This window comes from Carlito syrichta, unplaced genomic scaffold (genome assembly GCF_000164805.1).
Source record: "Carlito syrichta isolate Samal-C Ts95f unplaced genomic scaffold, Tarsius_syrichta-2.0.1 Scaffold306742, whole genome shotgun sequence".
NCBI lineage: Eukaryota > Metazoa > Chordata > Mammalia > Primates > Tarsiidae > Carlito > Carlito syrichta.
The window spans coordinates 953-21,669 of NW_007250838.1; the positions used below are offsets into that span (position 1 = coordinate 953).

Genomic DNA, 20,717 nt, shown 5'->3' on the forward strand with positions numbered 1-20,717 from the left:
TAACTGGGTGGTGGCTCATGCCTGTAGTCCCAGCTACTTGGGAGGCTGAGATGGGAGGATTGTCTGAGCCCAGGAGGTCGAGGCTGTGGTAAGCCATGATTGTGCCACTGCGCTCCAGCCTGGGTAACAGAGTGAGATCCTGACTCAAAAAAGACAATTTCCTTCATTTTGGGTCTCAGAAACTTAAAATAAATAAACATAAATATATACATACATATATATATCCCTCCATTCATGATATGAAGAATTTATGGTTTGTAAACCATGTTTGCCATTCTTCTTAGTGGAACTCCTGGACTCAAGCCATCCTCCTACCTTGGCCTCTTAAAGTGCTGGGGTGACAGTTGTGAGCCACCATGCCCAGCTGCAAAACAGGGACATTGTTCTACCAGATGTTTCTCCACCCTCAAAGTCACTCCTTCAAATAGCCTCTGACCACAGCCTCCCGCTCTCCTAGCTTATTTCTGGAAGTCCACAAACCCTGCCGGTTCTTCAGCCTCACTGGGCAGCAGTCTGCAGTCATCATTCCCTGTGTTCACCCTTTCCTGTCCTTGCATTCCCTCCCCTCTTCCATCTTCCCCTAGCTCCCGCCCTAGGCCTCTCTCCCAGAGCCTGCCTTTTTCCTGCCTCAATCTGCTGCATGGCTGTCCTGGAAACGCCCCTTAGTTCCTCCTGTAATGGATACCCAGTCCCTGTTTTTCTCATTTTCAGTTTAGTTTTCTATTTTGTTGGAATACATCCTTTCATCTTGTTTCACCTCATTTTGTTGGATTGGCCCCTCACCCCGCCCCCAGGAGCTTTCTAAGAGTGAGTGCATTGGACATAAGATTTTTGGAGCCTTACATGTGAAGAAATAACGTTTTCCCCACCTAACACTCAATTCATACTTTGGCTAGGTATAAATTATAAGTTGAAAAGTTTTCTCTCAGAAGTTTTAAAAAAGTAGTAGGTTGGATGTGGTGGCTTATGCCTGTAATCCCAGCACTTTGGGAGGCCGAGGCAGGAGAATTGCTTGAGCCCACAAGTTTGAGACCAGCCCAGGCAACACAGTGAGACTTTAATGAAAAAACAAGCTGAGCATGGGTGAGGGCCTGTAGTCCTGGTTACTTGGGAGGTGAAGGCAAAAGGATCACCTGAGGCCAGGAGGTTGAGTACCATGAACAGTGATCATGACACTGCACTCTAGCCTGGGCAACAGAGTGAGACCCCGACTCAAAAAAAAAGAAAGATAAAATATACATAACATAAATTGTGGTAAACTGTACATAGCATAGTTTGCCATCTTAGCCATTAAAAAGTTAAAAACAATTTTTTTTTGAGTCAGAGTCTCATTCTGTCACCTAGGCTGGAGTGCAGTGGCACGCTCATAACCACTGTAGCCTCAGTCTTTTGGGGTCAGGTGATCCCTCTGCCTCTGCCTTCCAGGTAGCTGGAACTACAGGTGTGTACCACCATGCCTGGCTAATTTTTTTTATTTATTGGAGAGACAAGGTCTTGCCAAATTGCCCAGGCTGGTCTCGAACCCCTGGGCTCAGGCAATCCTCTTGCCTTAGCCTCCCAAAGTGCTGGGATTACAGGTGTGAGCCACCATGCCCGACTCCAAGTTTTTTTTCTTAACTGGAGACAGGATCTCACTATGTGCCCCAGGTTGGTCTTGAACTCCTAGGCTCAAGCAATCCTCCTTCCTCAGCCTTCTGAGTAGCTGGGACTACAAGTGCACACTCACACGCCCAGCTCATCCTAACCATTTTTAAGCATACAGTTTAGTGGTTTTAAGGACATTCACATTGTTGTGTAACCGTCACCACTGTTCATCTCTGTTTCTCCTTTCATCTGCAAAACTGAAACTATGTTTTTTAAACAATTAAAATTAATTAGAAGTTAATTAAAGCAGTTAACTCTCCAGTTCTCCTCCCCTCAGCCCCTGGCAACCACCATTCTACTTTCTGTCTCTGAATTTCTACTTCTATAGGTAACTCTTATAAGTGGAATCAAACAGCACTCGTCGGGAGGTTCTGGATCTGTGCTGATTTCACACATTGGGTTTTATGGCTTCGAGAGTTTTCATTCTTAAGTTTTTTAACTCTTTGGTTTAGTATTGCAACTGGATTTTCGTTTTTTTTCTGCTAATTAAGAAATGGGATGACATTAATAACTGTCTTTCACAGATTATAATAAACCCCACTTATACTCTGTAGTATGTCTCCTGTAGTAAGTACTTGATAAATGTTAGTTGTTATTGTGGTTTTTAGTTTCATGAGCTTTTTCATGGAATTCCAACAAGCACTCTGTAAGAGCAGTATTATTGCCATTTTAAGGTAGGGGGTGCTGCAGTTGGGAGCATGTGGGACAGGGTCAAGGCCAGCAGAAGGCTGTCTTAGGGAAGTGGCCATATTCCCTCAGGATGCTCTGATCAGAATCGGAGGTTTCGTGGCACAGTTGGTGTTGGTTGGTGAGTGATACCGCTTTGTCGTGAGATTGCAAGCCCGGTGGCAGCATAACCTGGGAATTGCTACTTGTTTTCCAAAAGTGTAGTGAATGGATAGGATAAATTGTTCTGGCATTTCTGGTCATCCTAAGATAAAGTGCCCTTGAGGAGATAGTAGGGCGGACCTTACAAATCACTTGCTTGAGAATTTGCACCCATTGTTTCTCGCCATATGACTAGAGGATAAACAAGAAGAGAGTTAGGAAAAATTAATGGGAAAAGGATGAAGAAACTTGCTGCAAATGTTTCACCAACTTTCTGCTGGGAGCGTGTAAGCAGATCAAAGTTAATAACTGTCAGTGGCTGGTAGTAGCCCTATAATTTAACTGACAAAGGAACAGTCCTGTACAGTTCCTAGAAGGACCATAAATAATGTGGAACAGCTGAAGAATAGAAAAAAGTTCACCAGGCCAGGTGTGGTAGCTCACATCTGTAATCCCAGCACTTTGTAAGGCCAAGCGGGAGGATTGCTTGAGCCCAGGAGTTCAAGCCCAGCCTTGGTAACATAGTGAGACTTCATTTCTACAAAAAGTTAAAAAAATTAGCCTGGTGTATTGGTACATGCCTATAGTCCCAGCTACTTGGGAGGCTGAGGCAGGGGGATCCCCTGAGCCCAGGAGATTGAGGCTGTGGTGAGCCTTGATTGTACTACTGCATTCCCACTTGGGCAACACAGTGAGACCCACTCAAAACAAAACAACAATAAAACAAACAAACAAACAAAACAAAGAAGAAAGTACACCCCAGGGAAAATGCTGGCTTTTGAATCACTCTGTTAAAGAAGTACTTGAATGTACTGAGTGCATCTTGCAATGATTCACCTTTGAAGATAGGATAGGTGCTTCTTTCTCACTGTTGAAGAAATTTTTTTTTTGAGTTGGAGTCTCATTCTGTCACCCAGGCTGGAGTGCAGTGGCATGCTCATGACCACCACAGCCTCGACCTGCTGGGCTCCAGCCATCCTTCCGCCTCAGCCTTCCAAGTAGCTGGAACTATAGGCATGCACCTCCCCGCCTGATTAATTTTTGTGATTCATTGTAGAGATGAGGCCTCACCAAGTTGCCCAGGCTGGTTGTGAACCTTCAGTCTCAGGCAATCTTCTTGCCTTGGCCTCTCAAAGTGGTGGGAGTACAGGCGGGAGCCACTGTGCCCAGCCAAGAGATTTTTTAATAGCTGCTAGACTGGTAGTGCTTGTTAACAAACTACCTAATAATAAGAACATGGAAGACCTATTGAACTACCAAGGCGGCTTTTGAAAGTATTTTCTGGAAATTTCTTATAAGCTCAGGGAATTTTGAAAATATTTCATTTGTCATGAGAATACTTTTCTCCTCGTTCTAAAGGCATATCGGTGCACAGATTCAATAGCATATGAATTGAAGAACTGAACCTGAACTAAATACCTTATCCCCCCTTTCACGGTCACTTTATCAAAATAAAAGTGAAATGTTTTTCTTATTTCAGCTGAAATATGCATCCATCATTTGAAATTTTCAAAATACAAATGCAAAAAGAAGAATATAAAAATCATCACCCATAATCTCAAGTTCATTTGAAATGCCTATTCAGTTTTCTCTTTTTAGTTGAAAACATTCTAATCATAATTGGAATTAAGTGTCAAGATTTCTTATTGTATTTTTTTTTTTTTTGAGTTGGGATCTTACTCTGTTGCCCAGGCTGGAGGACAGTGGCACGATCATGACTCACCACAGCCTTGACCTAATGGATTCAGGTGATCCTTCAACTTAGCCTCCTTAATAGCTGGGACTATGGGCACATGCCGTCACACCCAGCTATTTGTTGATATTTTTGTAGAACAACGTCTCACTATGTTGCCCAGGATGGTCTTGAACTCCTAGGATCAAGCGGTCATCTCACTTTGGCATTTCAAAGTGCTGGAACTACAGGCGTGAGCTACTGTGCCTGGTCCGAGATTTTTTTAAAAAAGGGAAATTCACCAGTGTTTTGAGCCTTTAGAGATACCACAGGCATATTAAGATCTATTGCATAAGCAAACCACAGTTATTTCAAAATAGCTTATGCCATTTATAAAAGTATGTGTATTAATTTACATGAATTCTTAAACCGCGATTCCACATTGTTCCACTTAATCTTAAAAGCTTTAATGTCAGGACATTTATTCTTTACCCAACCTTTGGTTATGTTCCTGGAGATGCGATTCACTTTTAAGAATTGTCTTATTTATTTTAATTCTAAACCCTGGCATTATGACTGTGGTAACTTTTATTTGAAAAGGAAAAGTAAAGCTGTGAGGAGTGCCTGAGAAGAGCGCTTTCTGGGCTGGGATTTGTGGGAGGAAGCAGCCCCCATTCCCTCTCAGGGGAGTCGGGACACAGTATAGATAGGACAGTCTTGAAGAGTTTGGTGGACAGGGACTCCTGCGACTCACACTAGCCCTTGGCCAAATCCTCTCTCCTCACTCTGCCTTCCTTTTTCATACTATTTCTAGCTTCTCAATTCAAATCCTGAGAAATCTCTTGAAGATTTTCTTCTGTACTTGGCTCCAGTTTTTAATGGGCCTATTTGACAAGTAAATTCTTCTGTGGAGATGTCAACGGTTTCTCACCAAAAGCAATTGTGTTGGAAATGTCATCACACATTGTCTTCAGTCACATTTTTGTGACCTCTGTTGCATGCTTTGATAAATAAGAGTACTGCCGGGCTCGGTGGCTCAACCTGTAATCCTGTGCCTTTGGGAGGCTGAGGTGAGTGGATTGCCTGAGCCCGCGGGTTCGAGACCCGCCTGGGCAACTTGGCAAGCCCTCATCTCTACAATAAATCAAAAAATCAGCAGGGCGTGGTGGCGCATGCCTGTAATTCCGGCTACTCGGAAGGCTGAGGCGGAGGGTTCGCCGGAGCCCAGCAGGTCGAGGCTGCGGTGGCCAGGAGTGGCCACTGCACTCCAGTCTGGGCGACAGAGTGAGACTCCAACTAAAAAAACAAAATAAAACATAAGAGTACTAAGTGAGTATTTGGATCAATAATCTAGCTCAGTTGATTCAGTCTTCAAAGTTTCGTTTTACCTTTGATGGACATTTCTAGAAGCTCTAAGAAATTCTCTAGGAGATAAGGAATTATAAATTATATTTTATTGACCTGTTTGCTAATGAATTTTCATAGTTAAAAACAAAAACTTCTCAGACATCTAGTTACTTTAAGGTTTAGATAGGTTTTTTTGGTGTTATTTTATCTAATTTTTTTTTTTGGATTTGGCATCTCACTTTGTCGTCCAGGCTGCAGTGCAGTGGCACACTCACAGTCACCCCAGTGTCAACCTGCTGAGCTCTGGCGATCCTTCCGTCTTAGCCTTCCAAGTAACCAGAACTAGAGGCGTGTACTACCATGCCAGCTAATTTTGTTGTTGTTGTTGTTGAGATAAGGTGTCGCCAAGTTGCCCAGGCTGGTCTCAAACCCGTGGACTCAATCACATCCTTTCGCCTTGGCCTTCCAAAGTGCTGGAATTACAGGCTTAGCCACTGAGCCCAGACCATATTTTATCTAATTTGTTTCCTGCAATTTTATTTTTTATTGAAACAGTTTTTTTAGAGGTGGGATTTTACTGTGTTGCCCAGGTTGGCCTTAAACTCTTGGGCTCCAGTGATCCTCCTGATTCAGCCAACTGAATAACTGGGACTACATGGACTTTGAAGCCAAAACCACCAGGATTTGAATATTGGCAACCTCATTTACTAGTGTGTGTCCCTAGACAATCATGTACCATATTTGTGCCTCTTAGTCTTTCAAATATGGGGATGATTGCCAGGCACGTTGGGTGGCTCACACCTGTAATCCCCAGCACTTTGGGAGACTGAGGTGGGAGAATTACTTGAGCTCGAGAGTGGGTAGCCTAGGCAATGTTGCAAGGCCTCTTCTCTACAAAAATTAAAAAAAATTAGTTGGGTGAGGTTGCATGTGCCTGTAGTCCCAGCTACTCAAGAGGCTGAGGCAGAAGGATTGTCTGAGTCCAGGAGATTGAGGCTGTGGTCATCCATGATCATGTCACTGTACTCCAGTCTGGGCCACAAAGTGAGACACCAACTCAAAAAACAAAAGTAAAAGAAAAGGGGGGGGGGATAATTATAGTTCTTGTCTCTTATAGTTGTTATAAAGATTAAATGAAGTTGTATATGCCAGGTACTCAGAACGGTACATAGTAAATGCAACAATAAGTGGTTGCTACTATTGTTATTATCCTTTTAAAAAATAATAGTTATAGCATGTAATAGCAGGTGCCCTTAGGAAATTCATTCTGGAATTCAGTTTTTCTGCTGTCAGAATGAAGAAGTGCTTTGCCTGCACTTTGGGTTAAGGAGCTCCAGGGTATGGGGAGGGGAAGTCCTATGTACATCACAAAGCGGAGGTCACTTACATCTTTATTAGTCTTCTGACTGCCCACCTCATGGTGAACTAATAACCAGTCCTTCCTTTTGATTAGAATTGTATCAACTCAGAATAGCACCTCTGTTACCTCAGGCTGGTTCTGATTCATTTTCATTCAGAGGATAAACAAATTAATCATTAATTTTTAGAGCTTATTTGATAGGTCTAACCTTTAACAACAGTGATCCACGAGGGAGATAATAAAAGGGGTTTGATGATTAAACATCGGGGAAGACAGGATGGAGAGATTTTTGAAGTTTGCTCTAGCATGAGCTGTTTAATGATTTTTATTCTTTGCATTTCTTGGTCTATTTAATATTTAATAGGATTGATTGTATCTAGCTGTTGGCCTTGGATTAATTTTTTTTTTAAGGCTCCCCCCCAGCATTTTATCGTGGAAAATTTCCAGCAGACAGCAAAGTTAAAGGATTTCACAGTGAATACTCATATATTTATTCAGCACGTAGATTCTAACATGAATGTCTTGTAGTACTTGCCTAATCAGTTTATCCATCCCTCTATCCATCCTCTAATCCATTTAAAATTTTTATGTTTGGTTAGGTTTTATGTTATTACTTGGTCATTTTAATGGGAGAAGTCAGTGTTTTATTCCGAGCCTCCAAAAACTAACAGTGATCTATACGTACATGAAGCAATGCTTTCAAAGAGTTAGGGAGTAAAAATTGTTCTTACTGGAAAGATTCTATAAGAATCGAGGTGAGGTGAGGGGAAGAAATGGGTAGGTGGAACACTAAGCCCTTGGGACAATAATTCAATACATTAGAGAACTCATCAAAATATCTTTTTGATATGTTTGTTATTTTAGTTTCATTTTTGCAAGTTATGCAGGCTCAGTTCTTATTGTTTCCAGTAAATGGCAACATTCATGGGGCAGAAAAGGAACTAAGATAAAAAAAAAGTTTTAAAGAAAATTCTTTCAGGTTGAAGGTTAGCAACAGCATACACATCAACGCCTAAGATATCAGTTTGTGTCAATTTGACTTCCTGTAGACAAGTTATCAAATCTAATTGCACAGCTTTCCTCCTCACCATGAGTGTGGAATCCACACACTGGTTCTTTTTGAGTTCTGAAAGCAACTCCAAAGAGTGCGAATAGGTCACAGAGCAACATCTTGGTTATGATTCAAAAAGAAGGTGTGATCACTTGTTCTTCATGAACTGTGGAAACACACTCACCAGAAAGCTGTGCTTGTTTTGGAGGGCAGTTTTGGATTGCTGCTGTTCTCTGGCAATGCGTGTTTACTAGAAATGTAGGGCTGAAGAGTTTCTAATGAACATTTATCCGTTTTGCTTTCAGTTCACTTCTTTAACTGAGATGGACAGAGCATAATCTCCACTGAGTCGAAGAATGGCATCTAGCCCTGTGCTTCCCACCGAAGATGAACCTGCTTCCTTGGGCATTGATGATCTCCATATTTCACTGCAAGGTAAGTAAGATTATGTGGGTAACATTCACAGACACGGCGGAAACCTTATTCCCATCTTGTTCCAAATCATATTGGTTTCTGTCTGTCTTAGGGTGACTTTTAAATATATCGGTATTTTTTTCACTGTAGAAACCTTGCTGTATACTTAAATGTCTTTATTGCGATCTCAGCTCCCTAGGAAAGTAAGGAATACCTGAAAGAAATTTGGTATCTCCCGTTTCTTACTCTGAGTGTATGTATTTTACTTAAAGTGAAAATTGAATAGTTACCGCTAGTTTGCTTGGCATTGCTTGTGCTTACTTTGTGTCTTTTAAATGCACATCCTTATTTTGCCCTAGTAGCAGGGAGGAGTAGTAACAAGATAAATGAATAACATTTTAAGCATGTGTGCATGTGCGAGCATATAAGAAGTCAAGGTTTTTTTAAAAAGTCCTTTTTGTGTTGTATTTTGAAAATTCACTAGTCACTGAACTTTCCATCTTTGTTGAGAAAACAAATCTTGGAGTTGACTCAAATTAGCTAGTACAGCAGAAATAAGACTGTAGCAAGTCTTTAAAAATATGTGCGGAACTATGTGTTTTAAAGTAGCTTTAAGATTATGAACAGTATCATGCAACAATTTTAGAATGTGACTTAAAGTCATAGATTTTGAGTCATTTATGAAAAAGATTCCAAAATGACTTTCTTTCTGATATTTTCCTTTTAATTAAAAATCTGTATTGAATGATTTGCTTCTTGACTTTGGGTGGCGATGGAGATCAACAGCTATTGGAATAGACTATATCTGTATGTATCAGGTTTTAAGCAAATCAATATTGCATACTTTGTATAGAGAAAGAAACATGTAAATGTTGGGAGAGAATACTTGAGGTAAGAATTTTTAAAATTTTCAATAAGTACATTTTTATAGTGTCAAAATATTCATAAGTAGTTGGAATCAAGTTTTCATCTAACTGTAAAAAATCAATTTTCTTGTTTTTTCTTTGAAGTTTTGGCTGCAATAGCTAGGTTAATTTAATTTCGAATGCTTTCTCTGCCACTTACTAGTTCTTGGAACTTGGAAAAGAGATTTGATCTTTTTTCTGTTAAAAATCTCACTCTGTCACCCAGGCTGGAGTGCAGAGGCTTATTGCAGCCTTGACCTCCTAGGCTCAGGCGATCCTCCCACCTTATCCTCCCAAGTAACTGTGTCTACAGGCACGTGCCACCACAACTGGTTAGACTTTGATTTTTTTTGTAGAGATGAGGTCTCACTATGTTGCCCAGCTGGTCTTGGACTCTTGGCTCAAGCAATCCTCTTGCCTCGGCCTTCCAAAGTGCTGGGATTACCGAGAGCCACTGTGTCTGGCCGTTATCTGATCTCTCATCTCTCGAGTGTCAGTTTTCTGATATGTAAATGAGGATGACAGTGCCCACCTTACAGCTGTGTTTTGAAGATAAACGATACATGCAGGGAGTTTAGCACAGTGGTTCCCAGAGTAGGGACTCCATAAACATATCGCAATTTCTTTTTATACATTTACAGTCAAAGCTACATCTCAATGTATTTATTGTCCAGAGCACATAACCAGAGCAGAAATCTCATGGTTTATAGGACATAATGGTAAACCAGAAGTCTACGTCGTTCTGATTTGCTTGTTTGTTTTGGCCTTTGTGTTCCTGGCTCCCATCCAAAGGACAGATGCAGTTGAGACTTCTCGGTGTGGCTCACAGGCCCTTCCTGATCTGGTGCTCACCTTTCTCCCTGCCTTTATCTCCTACCAAGCCCCTAACCACCCTGTGCTGCAGCCCCACAGTGCCTTGAGAGGCCACACCCCTGCCCCACCACAACCTGTGTGCTCTGGTTTAGGTTGCTCCCCCAGCACCTCTTCAGCACAGAAGTCCTTCTCATCCATCCCTCCTCTGTCCCCAGGTTAGTTAGACCCAGCCTCCTCTGTGACCTCTGCTCTCTCTTAGGCCGAGATAGCACACTCCCTCCTCGCCTCTCCCATAGTATCTGAGCACGTAGGTATTATTTATTATTAATGTATTAAATATGATTTTCTTCCCCTCTACAGAGTGAGCTTCTTGACTTTTATATGGCATGTTCTAGTTTATGCAGCACTTTTTCATCCATTATCTTATTTCATCCTCACAACCACATTGGAAAGTAGGTTTTTAAAAAATTTGACAAACAGGCCCAGGTGCAATGACTCACGCATGTAATCCCAGCACTTTGGGAGGCCAAGGTGAGAGGATTGCTTGAGCCCAGGGGTTCGAGACCAGCCTAAGCAACATGGTGAGACCTCATCTCTACAATAACTCAAAAAATTAGCCAGGCATGGTGGTGCATGCCTGTTGTCCCAGCTACTTGAAAGGCTGAGGCAGAAGGATTGCCTGACCCCAGCAAGTTGAGGCTGCAGTGGCCCTGAGCATGCTACTGCATTATAGTCTGGGTGACAGAGTGAATCTCTGACTCAAAAAAATCTAAAAAATTGAAAAACAGAGAAAGAAGCTGTGTCTCAGAAAGGCTGAATTACTTCCCCAGAATCACATAGCTAGTGAACAGCATAGCTAGGTTTTGCCTTGGAGAATAGTTTTCTTTCTATCACATTGTTTCTCTTTGACACACTTCAAAGAACAGTTTGAAAGATCACATTTAACAGCTTTCTCTGGAAAATTCATTACATCTTAGCCTTATCCTATTCAATCCATAGCCAACTTTTACATCCAGTATATGCAAGAGCATCTTTAAGTAACATTTGTAATCTCAAGTTCATAAGTAGCTCAAAATATTTGGCAAATTACTGAGAAATGAGTGGTTTCTTTTATAGCGTGTTTTGAATCACACTAGGTTACAGTCTGCTTTATAATGGGAGGCTAGTATGGACTGTTTTACAATGCAAATATGTATTCACTAGTCACTTGGAATGATTTCTTTTCATGATGTACTTAGAGAATCATGGTGTTGGATCCATTGCTCTATAGGGGGAAAGGTGGAAGCCAGTACTATAATGTTGTCAAGTTGACATTGGGCAAGTTCTGCTCACAAGAGTCCGGAACCTTCGAGATATCAATCAAGATGTTTCCAGGCCTATAAAATGAAGGCTTCCCTGTGAAATGAATAGAGTTCTTAAAGTTAGGTTCTGTATTGTTATCAGTGGATGTATGATTCTTTCAGCCCAAGTTGTTGAAGAAAAGAAAGAGGGGGGGGGAAGGAAGAAAAGGAGGAAGGAAAAAAGAAACTTGTGTATATTTCTGAAGGCCTTTGGTTTCATGACAAGATTATTAGTTATTCGGGGTAAAAAAAAAAAAGATAGGCAATATTATCTAGATGAAGTACTACTGAAACCAAAGGCAGTTGGCAATAGTCTTAAAAGCATTTGGCTTTGTTGGCTATATAAGCAGACTTCTATTTCACAAAATTTGCCTGCACTTAATGACCCTTGAAGTAATACGAGAAATGAGATTTCATGTAATTTGAGAGGCCCAGGATCACTGTTTATAAGAAAGTTTTTATTTTATTTTTTTCACTTTAGAACCTTTTGTAGAAGCAGATAGAAACAATTGAATGGCCTAATTAACTTATAAAGCCTTCTTTATTTTAGCAAAAACTTAAAGTGAGGCCATTGTGGTAATACCCTGATTCAGAAAAATACACTCAAGAAAAGATTTAAATATCTGAAATGAAATGTGGCGATTCATCAATGACATGCTATGAAAGCAGATATCTCATACCTGCAGGGCCTAAGAGTAATCAGGCCCGAAAATCAGGTAGTGCTTTGCTGAAATTCATAGAGAAGGACAGTAAGGAAGTGACTTCATCTTTCTTTTTTTCATTTTTTTATGTGAGCTTTGAGAAAATATCTTTATGAAGGGAACTGGAGATCCTTTTTGTATTTGTTTTCTCTTCATCTAGTGAGGAGGATATTCAGGAAGAGAAAGGAATGATATGTATGAATTTGAGTGGGTTCAAGTAAAAATAGAATTTGGAGTAGTACATTTTGTATTTCTCTGAATGGTCCACATTTTAAATAAATTTGAGATATGGAAATCCCAGCTATCAAAATGATAAATAAATGGCTGTCTTTACAAGTTATTTACTTTACCAAGATGTCTATTATAGAATTCCCTAGCTGGGCTCAGTGGCTCTAACCCATAATCCCATGCTTTGGGAGGCTGCGGTGAGTGGATTGCCTGAGCCCGCGGGTTCGAGACTCACCTGGGAAACTTGGCAAGACCTCATCTCTACAATAAATAAAAAAATTAGCCGGGTGTAGTGGTGCACGCCTGTAGTTCCAGCTACTTGGAAGGCTGAGGCGGAAGGATCGCCGGAGCCCAGCAGGTCGAGGCTGCGGTGGCCGGGAGCAGCCACTGCATTCCAGTCTAGGTGACAGAGTGAGACTCCAACTCAAAAAAAAAGAATTCCCTTAGCCTTTCCCTGTTTAACCTGAGGGCACTCACCAGTGGTGCTTGTGGCTGCCACATTTACCCTAAGATTTTTTTTTTTTTGAGTTGGAGTCTCACTGTTGCCCAGGCTGGAGTGCAGTGGCATGCTCACGGCCACCCCACCATCGACCTGCTGGGCTTCGGTGATCCTTCCACCTCAGCCTTCCAAGTAGTTGGAACAACAGTCATGGGCTACCACTCCTGGCTTATTTGTTTATTTATTTATTTATTGCAGAGACGAGGTCTTGCCAAGGTGCCCTGGCTGGTCTCGAACCTGCGGACTCAGGCAGTCCACTAGCTTTGGCCTCCCAAGGTACTGGGATTACAGGCTGAGCCACCAAAGCCTGGCCTACCATAAGATTTAAAAAACAAAAAAATCTATATTTTGTAATATTCTCTCTCTCTCGTAATTCTTGTTAGAATTAGAGGCAAGTTCTGTTTGGAAATAACTCCAGGAAGAGTTTTTATATTTATTTTATTTTATTTTTGAGTCAGAATCTCACTGTTGCCCAGGCTGGAGTGCAGTGGCATGCTCACAGCAACCATAGCCTTGACCTGTCGGGCTTAGGCGATCCTCCTGCCTCAGCCTTCCAAGTAGCTGGAACGACAGGCACGCGCCACCATGCCTGGCTAATTTTTGATTTATTGTAAAGACAAAATCTTGCCAAGTTGCCCAATCTGGTCTCAAATCCCTGAGCTCAGGCAGTCCTCTTGCCTCAGCCTCCCAAAGTGCTAGGATTATAGGCGTGAGCCATATGCCCAGCAAGTTTTTATATTCACATTGAAAACTAGTCAGATTTGCTTCAGCCTCAAAGAGCCTGTTTATGTAAAATTAAATGAATATGGTAGCAAGCTGATTCTTTTTTCCTAAATGGGTAAAGGGTTAAATCTTGCCATTTGAATTTCTTTTTTTTTTTTTTGAGTTGGAGTCTCACTCTGTCGCCCAGATTGGAGTGCAGTGGCCACTCCCGGCCACCGCAGCCTCGACCTGCTGGGGTCCGGCGATCCTTCCACCTCAGCCTTCCAAGTAGCCGGAATTACAGGCATGTGCTACCACACCTGACTGATTTTTTGATTTATTGTAGAGATGAGGTCTCGCTGCCCAGGCGGGTCTCGAACCCGCGGGCTCAGGCAATTCACTCCCCTTAGCCTCCCAAAGGTGCGGGATTACAGGCTGAGCCACTAGCCCAGCTGGATTTCTTTCTTGGTAAAGTAATAGGTACTTTCTTCCCTTTTATCCTAAGAATAATAATAGCTGCATGTTTTGTCTGAAACAACATCTCTGTTGAACCGTTCAGGTGGGAAAGGTGTGTTCAGGGAACAGTTTTTGAAGTATTGTACAGATGTGATTATGAAAGCAGGATAAATATCATAGGATTTTAAAATTGGAAGGGATCTTTGCCATTCAAAATAGGAATTCCTTCAGAAGTATTTCCGAGATCAAGATCCTTCAGAAAGGTGAATTCACACCCACGAGTTTGGGTTTTTTGCTTTGAGGCAGTGTGTAGCTAGAGGATCTGAAGATGAAGGGTTATATGGTCACAGGTGAGAGTTTTGCCTTAAGGGATTAATCTGACTTTGAGGTTTAGGAAAGCCTGGGAAAGGGCAAGAAAGTTGAACAAAACTACGAGGAAGCATTTGCAAATACCTGAGTGTTGGGTGATGTTTGCCTGGACTAGGATTATGGCGGTGACTAGGAAAGTATGGAACAGATATGAAAAACATTAAGGTGGAGGACTCCTTAGGACTTTGCAGCTGTTGAATATGGCAATAAGGTAGAGAAACTTGAAGGTTGTGAAGCTGAGCTGCTTGGGATGTCAGCGGTAGCACATAGAGTGTCCAAATCATTAACTTTATTTATGTTTTTTCTACCTAAGTATAATGGTATCAAATAAAAAGGTCATTAAAATTGTTTATGTCAATGTGCTTAACATAAATTATTGTGAATAAAAGGTACTTTATAAAGAAACTCTTGAGAATTTCTGTTATGGAAGGATTAAAAGCATGACACAGGTGAGAACAGATGTGGTGGCTCCCAGCACTTTGGGAAGCCGAGATGGGAGGGTTGCTTGAGTCCAGGAGTTCGAGACCAGCCTGGACTCCGTCTCTACAACAAATTTAAAACAAGCCAGGTGCCAGTGGTATGTGCCTCCCAGCTACCCAGGAGGCTGAAGTGGGAGGCTTGCTTGAACCCAGGAGTTCCAGGCTGCAGTGAGCTATGATGGCAGCACTGCACGCCAGCCTGGGTGACAGAGTGAGACCTCGCCTGGGAAAAAAAAAAAAAAGAAGAGAAAAGCACAACACAGGTGGAAGATTCATTTGAAAGTCATAGTAACAGGTGAAATTGACTGTAGGCAGATTCATCTTGAGAAATTTTAACTGCAGACAATTTTGAATTGTTTTGGATACTTCACTTACATATTTCAGATACAACTATTTATTTTTTAACAAGTTAATATAATTTGTTGGTCATAAAAGAACACAATCAGTTTCCATAACAGTAGCAAATTATTTTGTTTTGAAAAACAATGTAGGCGAATGCTTTGGAAAAACAGCAACCAGACACAGAATGTTATCATTAATTAGACACAGAACTAGGAAGGAGTGTGGATTCTATTACCTTCGCCACTATACAAGGAGTCCACTTTCATGTAGTTCTGCCAAGAGGCTGCTAAATGGTTAAACATCTACATGAACCTGCATAAAAACATATTCAGCTCAGTTATGGTGTCATTTCAAACAAGGCTCACATGTTTTATTTAATACCGTTATCGTCTAGATGACATATTTTAAAAGATTAAAAAAAATCCTCTGTGTCTTCTGGATAGGTGTTGTTACTTGGTAGGGCTCAGCTGTGAAATGTGAGTCTCTGTAGTTAGGTTATTACTCCATTTAAATGTATTTATTATTTACTGAGTATCTATCTGAAGAGAGGTTTTCAACTTATTATGTTTAGTAGCATTAAAAATTATCATTGTGGCCGGGCTCGGTGGCTCAGCCTGTAATCTTGTGCTTTTGGGAGGCTGAGGTGAGTGGATTGCCTGAGCCTGCGGGTTCGAGACCCACCTGAGCAACTTGGCGAGACCTCCTCTCTACAATAAATCCAAAATTAGCCGGGCGTGGTAGCGTGCGCCTGTAGTTCCAGCTACTTGGAAGGCTGAGGCGGGAGGATCGCCGGAGCCTAGCAGGTCGAGGCTGCGGTGGCTGGGAGCGGCCACTGCTCTCCAGTCTGGGTGACAGAGTGAGACTCCAACTCAAAAGAAGAAAAAAAAAGTATCCATGCTTATTGGCTTAGATTACAAGCATCGTAATGGAGATGTAGTGTTTACTTTTATTATGTTATTTGGTAAATGCTGAGTGTCTATCATGTGCAATGGGCTAGGTGTTCCAGGTACAAAGAGAAATAAACGGGGCACCTTCTAGAAACATGTAATCTAGGTGTGCTTTTACTTGTTGCTGTCATGTGGAAGTAAGAAAATAGCCTGGGATACAAATACAATCACTATTTTTTATTTTTATTTTTATTACTTTAGTCGGAGTCTCTGTCACCCAGGCTGGAAGGCAGTGGCACCATCATAGCTTACTACAACCTTGGCCTCCTGGGCTCAGGTGATTCTTCCACTCCAGCCTCCTGAGGAGCTGGGACTACAGGCATGTGCCACCATACCTGGCTTATTTTTTACTGAGTATCTATCTGAAGAGAGGCTCATTATGTAGAGACGAGGTCTCATTATGTTGCCCAGGCTTGTCTCAAAGCCCCAGGCTCCGATAGTCCTCTCACCTCTACCTCCCAAAGTATTGGAATTACAGGCATTAGCTACTGTGTCCAGCATATATGAAATGAGTTAAAGCCCTTGACTTTAAAGGGTCATGTTCCTGATTTTGGGATCCATTGTACAAATTCAACCAAAATATGACCTAGAAGGCTGAGCCTGGTGGCTCAAGCCTGTAATCCCAGCACTTTGGGAGACTGAGGCGAGAGGATTGCCTAACCTCGTCTCTACAATAGATCAAAAAATAAGCCAGGCGTGGTAGCGTACACCTGTAGTTCCAGCTACTTGGAAGGCTGAGGCAGAAGGATTACCTGAGCCTTGCAGGTTGAAGCTGCGGTGGCCATTGAGTGTCCTACTGCCCTCCAGTCTGGGTGACAGAGTAAGACTCCAACTCAAAAAAAGAAAAAGACAGAAACTGTTGTGTGGAATATGTTTTCATGTTTCAAGTTTAGGGAGGAGAAGAATTAAAATGCCTTTTTATATCATTTGCAAGATGAGTTGTATAGTCCTCTCACTGTAAACTTGAATCAGTTCGGTCACAACTTCCTTGAAGTTTGGTGTCTTCCTACTGAGCCCACTGTGGTGCTTATCCCTGAATTTCCTCTATCTTTGCATCTCACTTGTTGTTTAACCCTTCTGATGTTCTACAAGTGTGTTTTAGGTACCCTGCATACGATTTTCCTGTATCTGTATTGCCAGTCCAGTTTCTGGGTATGTCAGTCTTCCGCTATACAATTGTATAATGAATAACCGAGTAGCCATTCCAATAGAAAAAACAGAAAACCACAAAGTGCCCTGGATAAGAAGCACTGTTCAGTGTTCATGAAAATTCTCAGGTAGGATGGCAGTGAGACATGTCTGTGATGTTCTGGGGCCCAATAGTCCTTTATTATTATGTTTCTGAGAGAAACATCTGTTATATCTTATGACTGGAAGTGAATGAAACCATGTGAAGTCTTAGAAAGGGGGACAGGATTCATAATTCATAGAAAGCTTCTGGGTGGAATCTCTCCCCCTTGGCAGCCAAGTTCCCAGTGTGGAATTTGGATGTTAATGATAAATGCAGAGTAAGAAGAAGACATGCATTAGTAGGTGATATTTTTGCTTCCCTAACCAATTCAGATTCCTTAGTTACTGTAAATAAAAGCAAATCATTTTGGAGGTCTTTTTTGGCTAGTTAGATGAGTATTATATCCAGAGAAATAATCAAGCTATACAGTCCTTCACTGGCTATCAGTGATGTACTGTAGCAATACAAATGCTTCCAGAAAGTTCCTGTTATCATAGTAGCTGATATTGTCTTTTACTGTGTTCCCTTGGAAGGTTGTTTGCCTTGATAATTATAAAGCTTTATAATCTGAAAAATATCCTAATTAAATACAAAATGAAGTAAGAGATCTTGGGGTATTTGCACTATACAGTGTTTTTTAGGAAAAATCATTTTTTCCCCTTATGTATAGTTTTGGCTTTTGGGAACTTTGCTTCTGTTTTTGCCAGGAATTTGGGGATAAGCTTACTTTATTCTGGGTCAGTTACATTTTGAGAACTAGGGCAAGATAAATCCAGGGTCATTTAGAGTCTTGTTAAAGTGGGTTAACAAAGATCTCATTCATTCCTTATAGAAATAAAAATCCTTTTTAATTAGCCCCATGAGATACAAGATTTTCTGAGCTTTTGTGTATCTGTGGGTGTTGAGTGGGGGTGTAATTATTCAGAACTTGAAGTAGTATATTAGGAAAAAGTAAAACTCAACATGATTTGCTTGAAGTTAATGTAGCATATTAACTTATAGCCATTTGGTGGATTTAGTTTTTGATCTAGCATTCTGAAAATTAGAAGTCTTTCTAAACATGCCTCTTCGAGACATTACTTCCCTCATCTGATTTCAACATCGGTGATTGCAATTTCCCTGAGTCAATTTTTCTAAATCGTCCAGGGAATTCTGGTAAAAGGTAACTGCAGTTGTTGTTTCTAGTATGTATGAAAGCCGAGGTTTACTACCACTGGGTATTTTTAGAGTTATTTAAAAGTGGTAGATAAGAGGGCATGAATGATTTATCAGAGAAATGGAATGTTGGAAGTTCTTAATGTGTGTATTTTTGGAGGAGAGACATCCGATTCTGGATGAATGATTTCTTATAGTTGTTGAGGGCCTGAGCAGTGATGCATGTTGAACCAGCATCGGAGGAACATGGCAGAAAGTAGCAGCACTTTCCAGCTGGTGTCTGTGGGGAGGAGCAGCATTTGCTGGTCATGCCCTGGTTTTTTTTTCCACCTTTATTGCATAGGGGATTGCCATTTTCATCAGGGGTGTCATGTTATAAGGTGAAGGGCACCTGGCTCACAAGCAGAACACAAACAACCCTTCTCAAATTTGAGAAACATTAAAGATCTTTCCAAAACATTGGAATTATTGGCCTCTTCTTCACATAAGTAGGTTTTTTGAGAGTAGGGACTAATTCTGCTGTGTATCTCTAGCTGCCTCAGTCAGAATGTGTTACTGGCAGAACTTCCTGGGAGTTTTGATGGTCTCGAAACAAAATGTTTCAAAAATACAGTTGAAGGCCAGGTGTGGTGGTTCATGCCTGTAATCTCTAGCACTTTGGGAGGCCAAGGTAAGAAGATTGCTTGAGCCCAGGGGTTCAAGATCAGACCCCATCTCTACAAAAAAATTTTAAAAAATGAACTGGGCATGGTGTTGTGTGCCTGTAGCCCCAACTACTCAGGAGGATGAGGCAGAAGGATTGTCTGAGCCCAGGAAGTCGAGGCTGCGGTGAGCCACCATGGTGCCACTGCACTTCTGCCTGAGCGACAGTGAGACTTAGCCTCAAAAAAAAAAAGTACAGTTGACTTCATTTATCACTTCACATAATTATGATTTTTATGAGTGTAGGTAAATCTGATCATTGATTCACTCATGTAGCAAATGTTTCCCGAGACCCCACCTTGTATCAAGTAGTTTTAGGGAAGAGAAGAGTGAGGCGAACAACTCCAGTATGCTTCATGCACCCGTGGTGCTCATGTTTAAGTTAGACTAGATTATAATCAAGAAAAATACCAGCACATCGTAAGTGCTATGCAGAAGATTTAAAGGGGCTTATATTTCCTATGTGACTTTGTTTTTTTAGGAGACAAGTTTTCACTGTTTCCCCCAGGCTGGAGTGCAGTGGTATAATCATAGCTCCTTGCGGCCTCGAACTACTGGGTTCACGTGATCCTCCTGTCTCAGCCTCCCAAGAAGCTAAGACTATAGGCCAGAGTCACTGTGCCTGGCCTTGGGGGGTGACTTTTTTGAGATCAGAGAAGGCCTCTTTGAACATAGGAGCAACGGAATCGCACAAGGAACTACCCTGAAAAGAAAAGTGTAGAAACATTCCAGTCTGAGGCCATAGATCCAAGAAAAGCTGAAAAGTAGGTGCAAGCAGGGTGAATTAATGGAGGAAATGAAGCCTCGTGTGGCTGGGTTGTGGTGGGCAGAGGGTGGCTTGAGCTCGTGTTGCACAGCCAGGAAGGCAGAGCAGGATCAGATACAGATCATCGGCTCTAAGGCAAGATGTGTGGATGGAAACCACTGGAAGACTTTAATTAGCAGGGGTACCATGATCTGATTTTCCTTTTCTAAAAGATCACTCAAGCTGCTGTGTGGTGACGGGGTTCTCTGGGAGCATAAGGAGATGCAGGAGAGCCAGTTAGGATGCTTGTGGTAGTTCAGGTGAGACATTGCGGTAGTTTGGACCAGGGAGGAAGCAATGCGGTGAAGAACCATGGACTTTTTGGGATATTTGTGAACACTGGGGATTTATGGAGTGAGTAAAAAGGAGAAAGAAAGGATAATGTCTAAATTTTTGCCTTGAGCAGTTTAATAGTTAGTGATGCAATTTATTGCGATGAAGACGACTGGTCGATTACTATGTTTTGGGGAAATCAAGAGTTTATTTTTGTCATGATAGGTATAGGATGCTTATTTGATACCCAGACGGCTAAGTCAAGTAAGCAATTGGATGTAAGGGTCTAGAGTAAGAGAGAGATACAGATCTGGGAGCCATCCCATGTGACTGGTCTATCTACATTTGGAGTCAGGGACTGGATGCGGTCACCTACGGAGTGTGTATCAAGACAGACCTTTGGGTCTTCAGTATTTAGAGGCCAAGCAGAAGAGAAAGAATGAGCAGAGGACAC

At 41.6% G+C, this 20,717-nt stretch overlaps 1 protein-coding gene across 1 annotated transcript in view; it reads left to right on the forward strand.

The window, feature by feature from the left end:
* The first annotated feature begins 8,206 nt into the window (after positions 1 to 8,206).
* Positions 8,207 to 20,717, forward strand: part of SYNE2 (spectrin repeat containing nuclear envelope protein 2) — a 317,000-nt gene continuing 304,489 nt past the window's right edge. Inside the window, exon 1 of the mRNA XM_008063321.2 lies at positions 8,207 to 8,337. Coding sequence (XP_008061512.1) covers positions 8,259 to 8,337 — 79 coding nt within the window. The 5' untranslated portion in view covers positions 8,207 to 8,258. The remainder of the gene's footprint in view (positions 8,338 to 20,717) is intronic.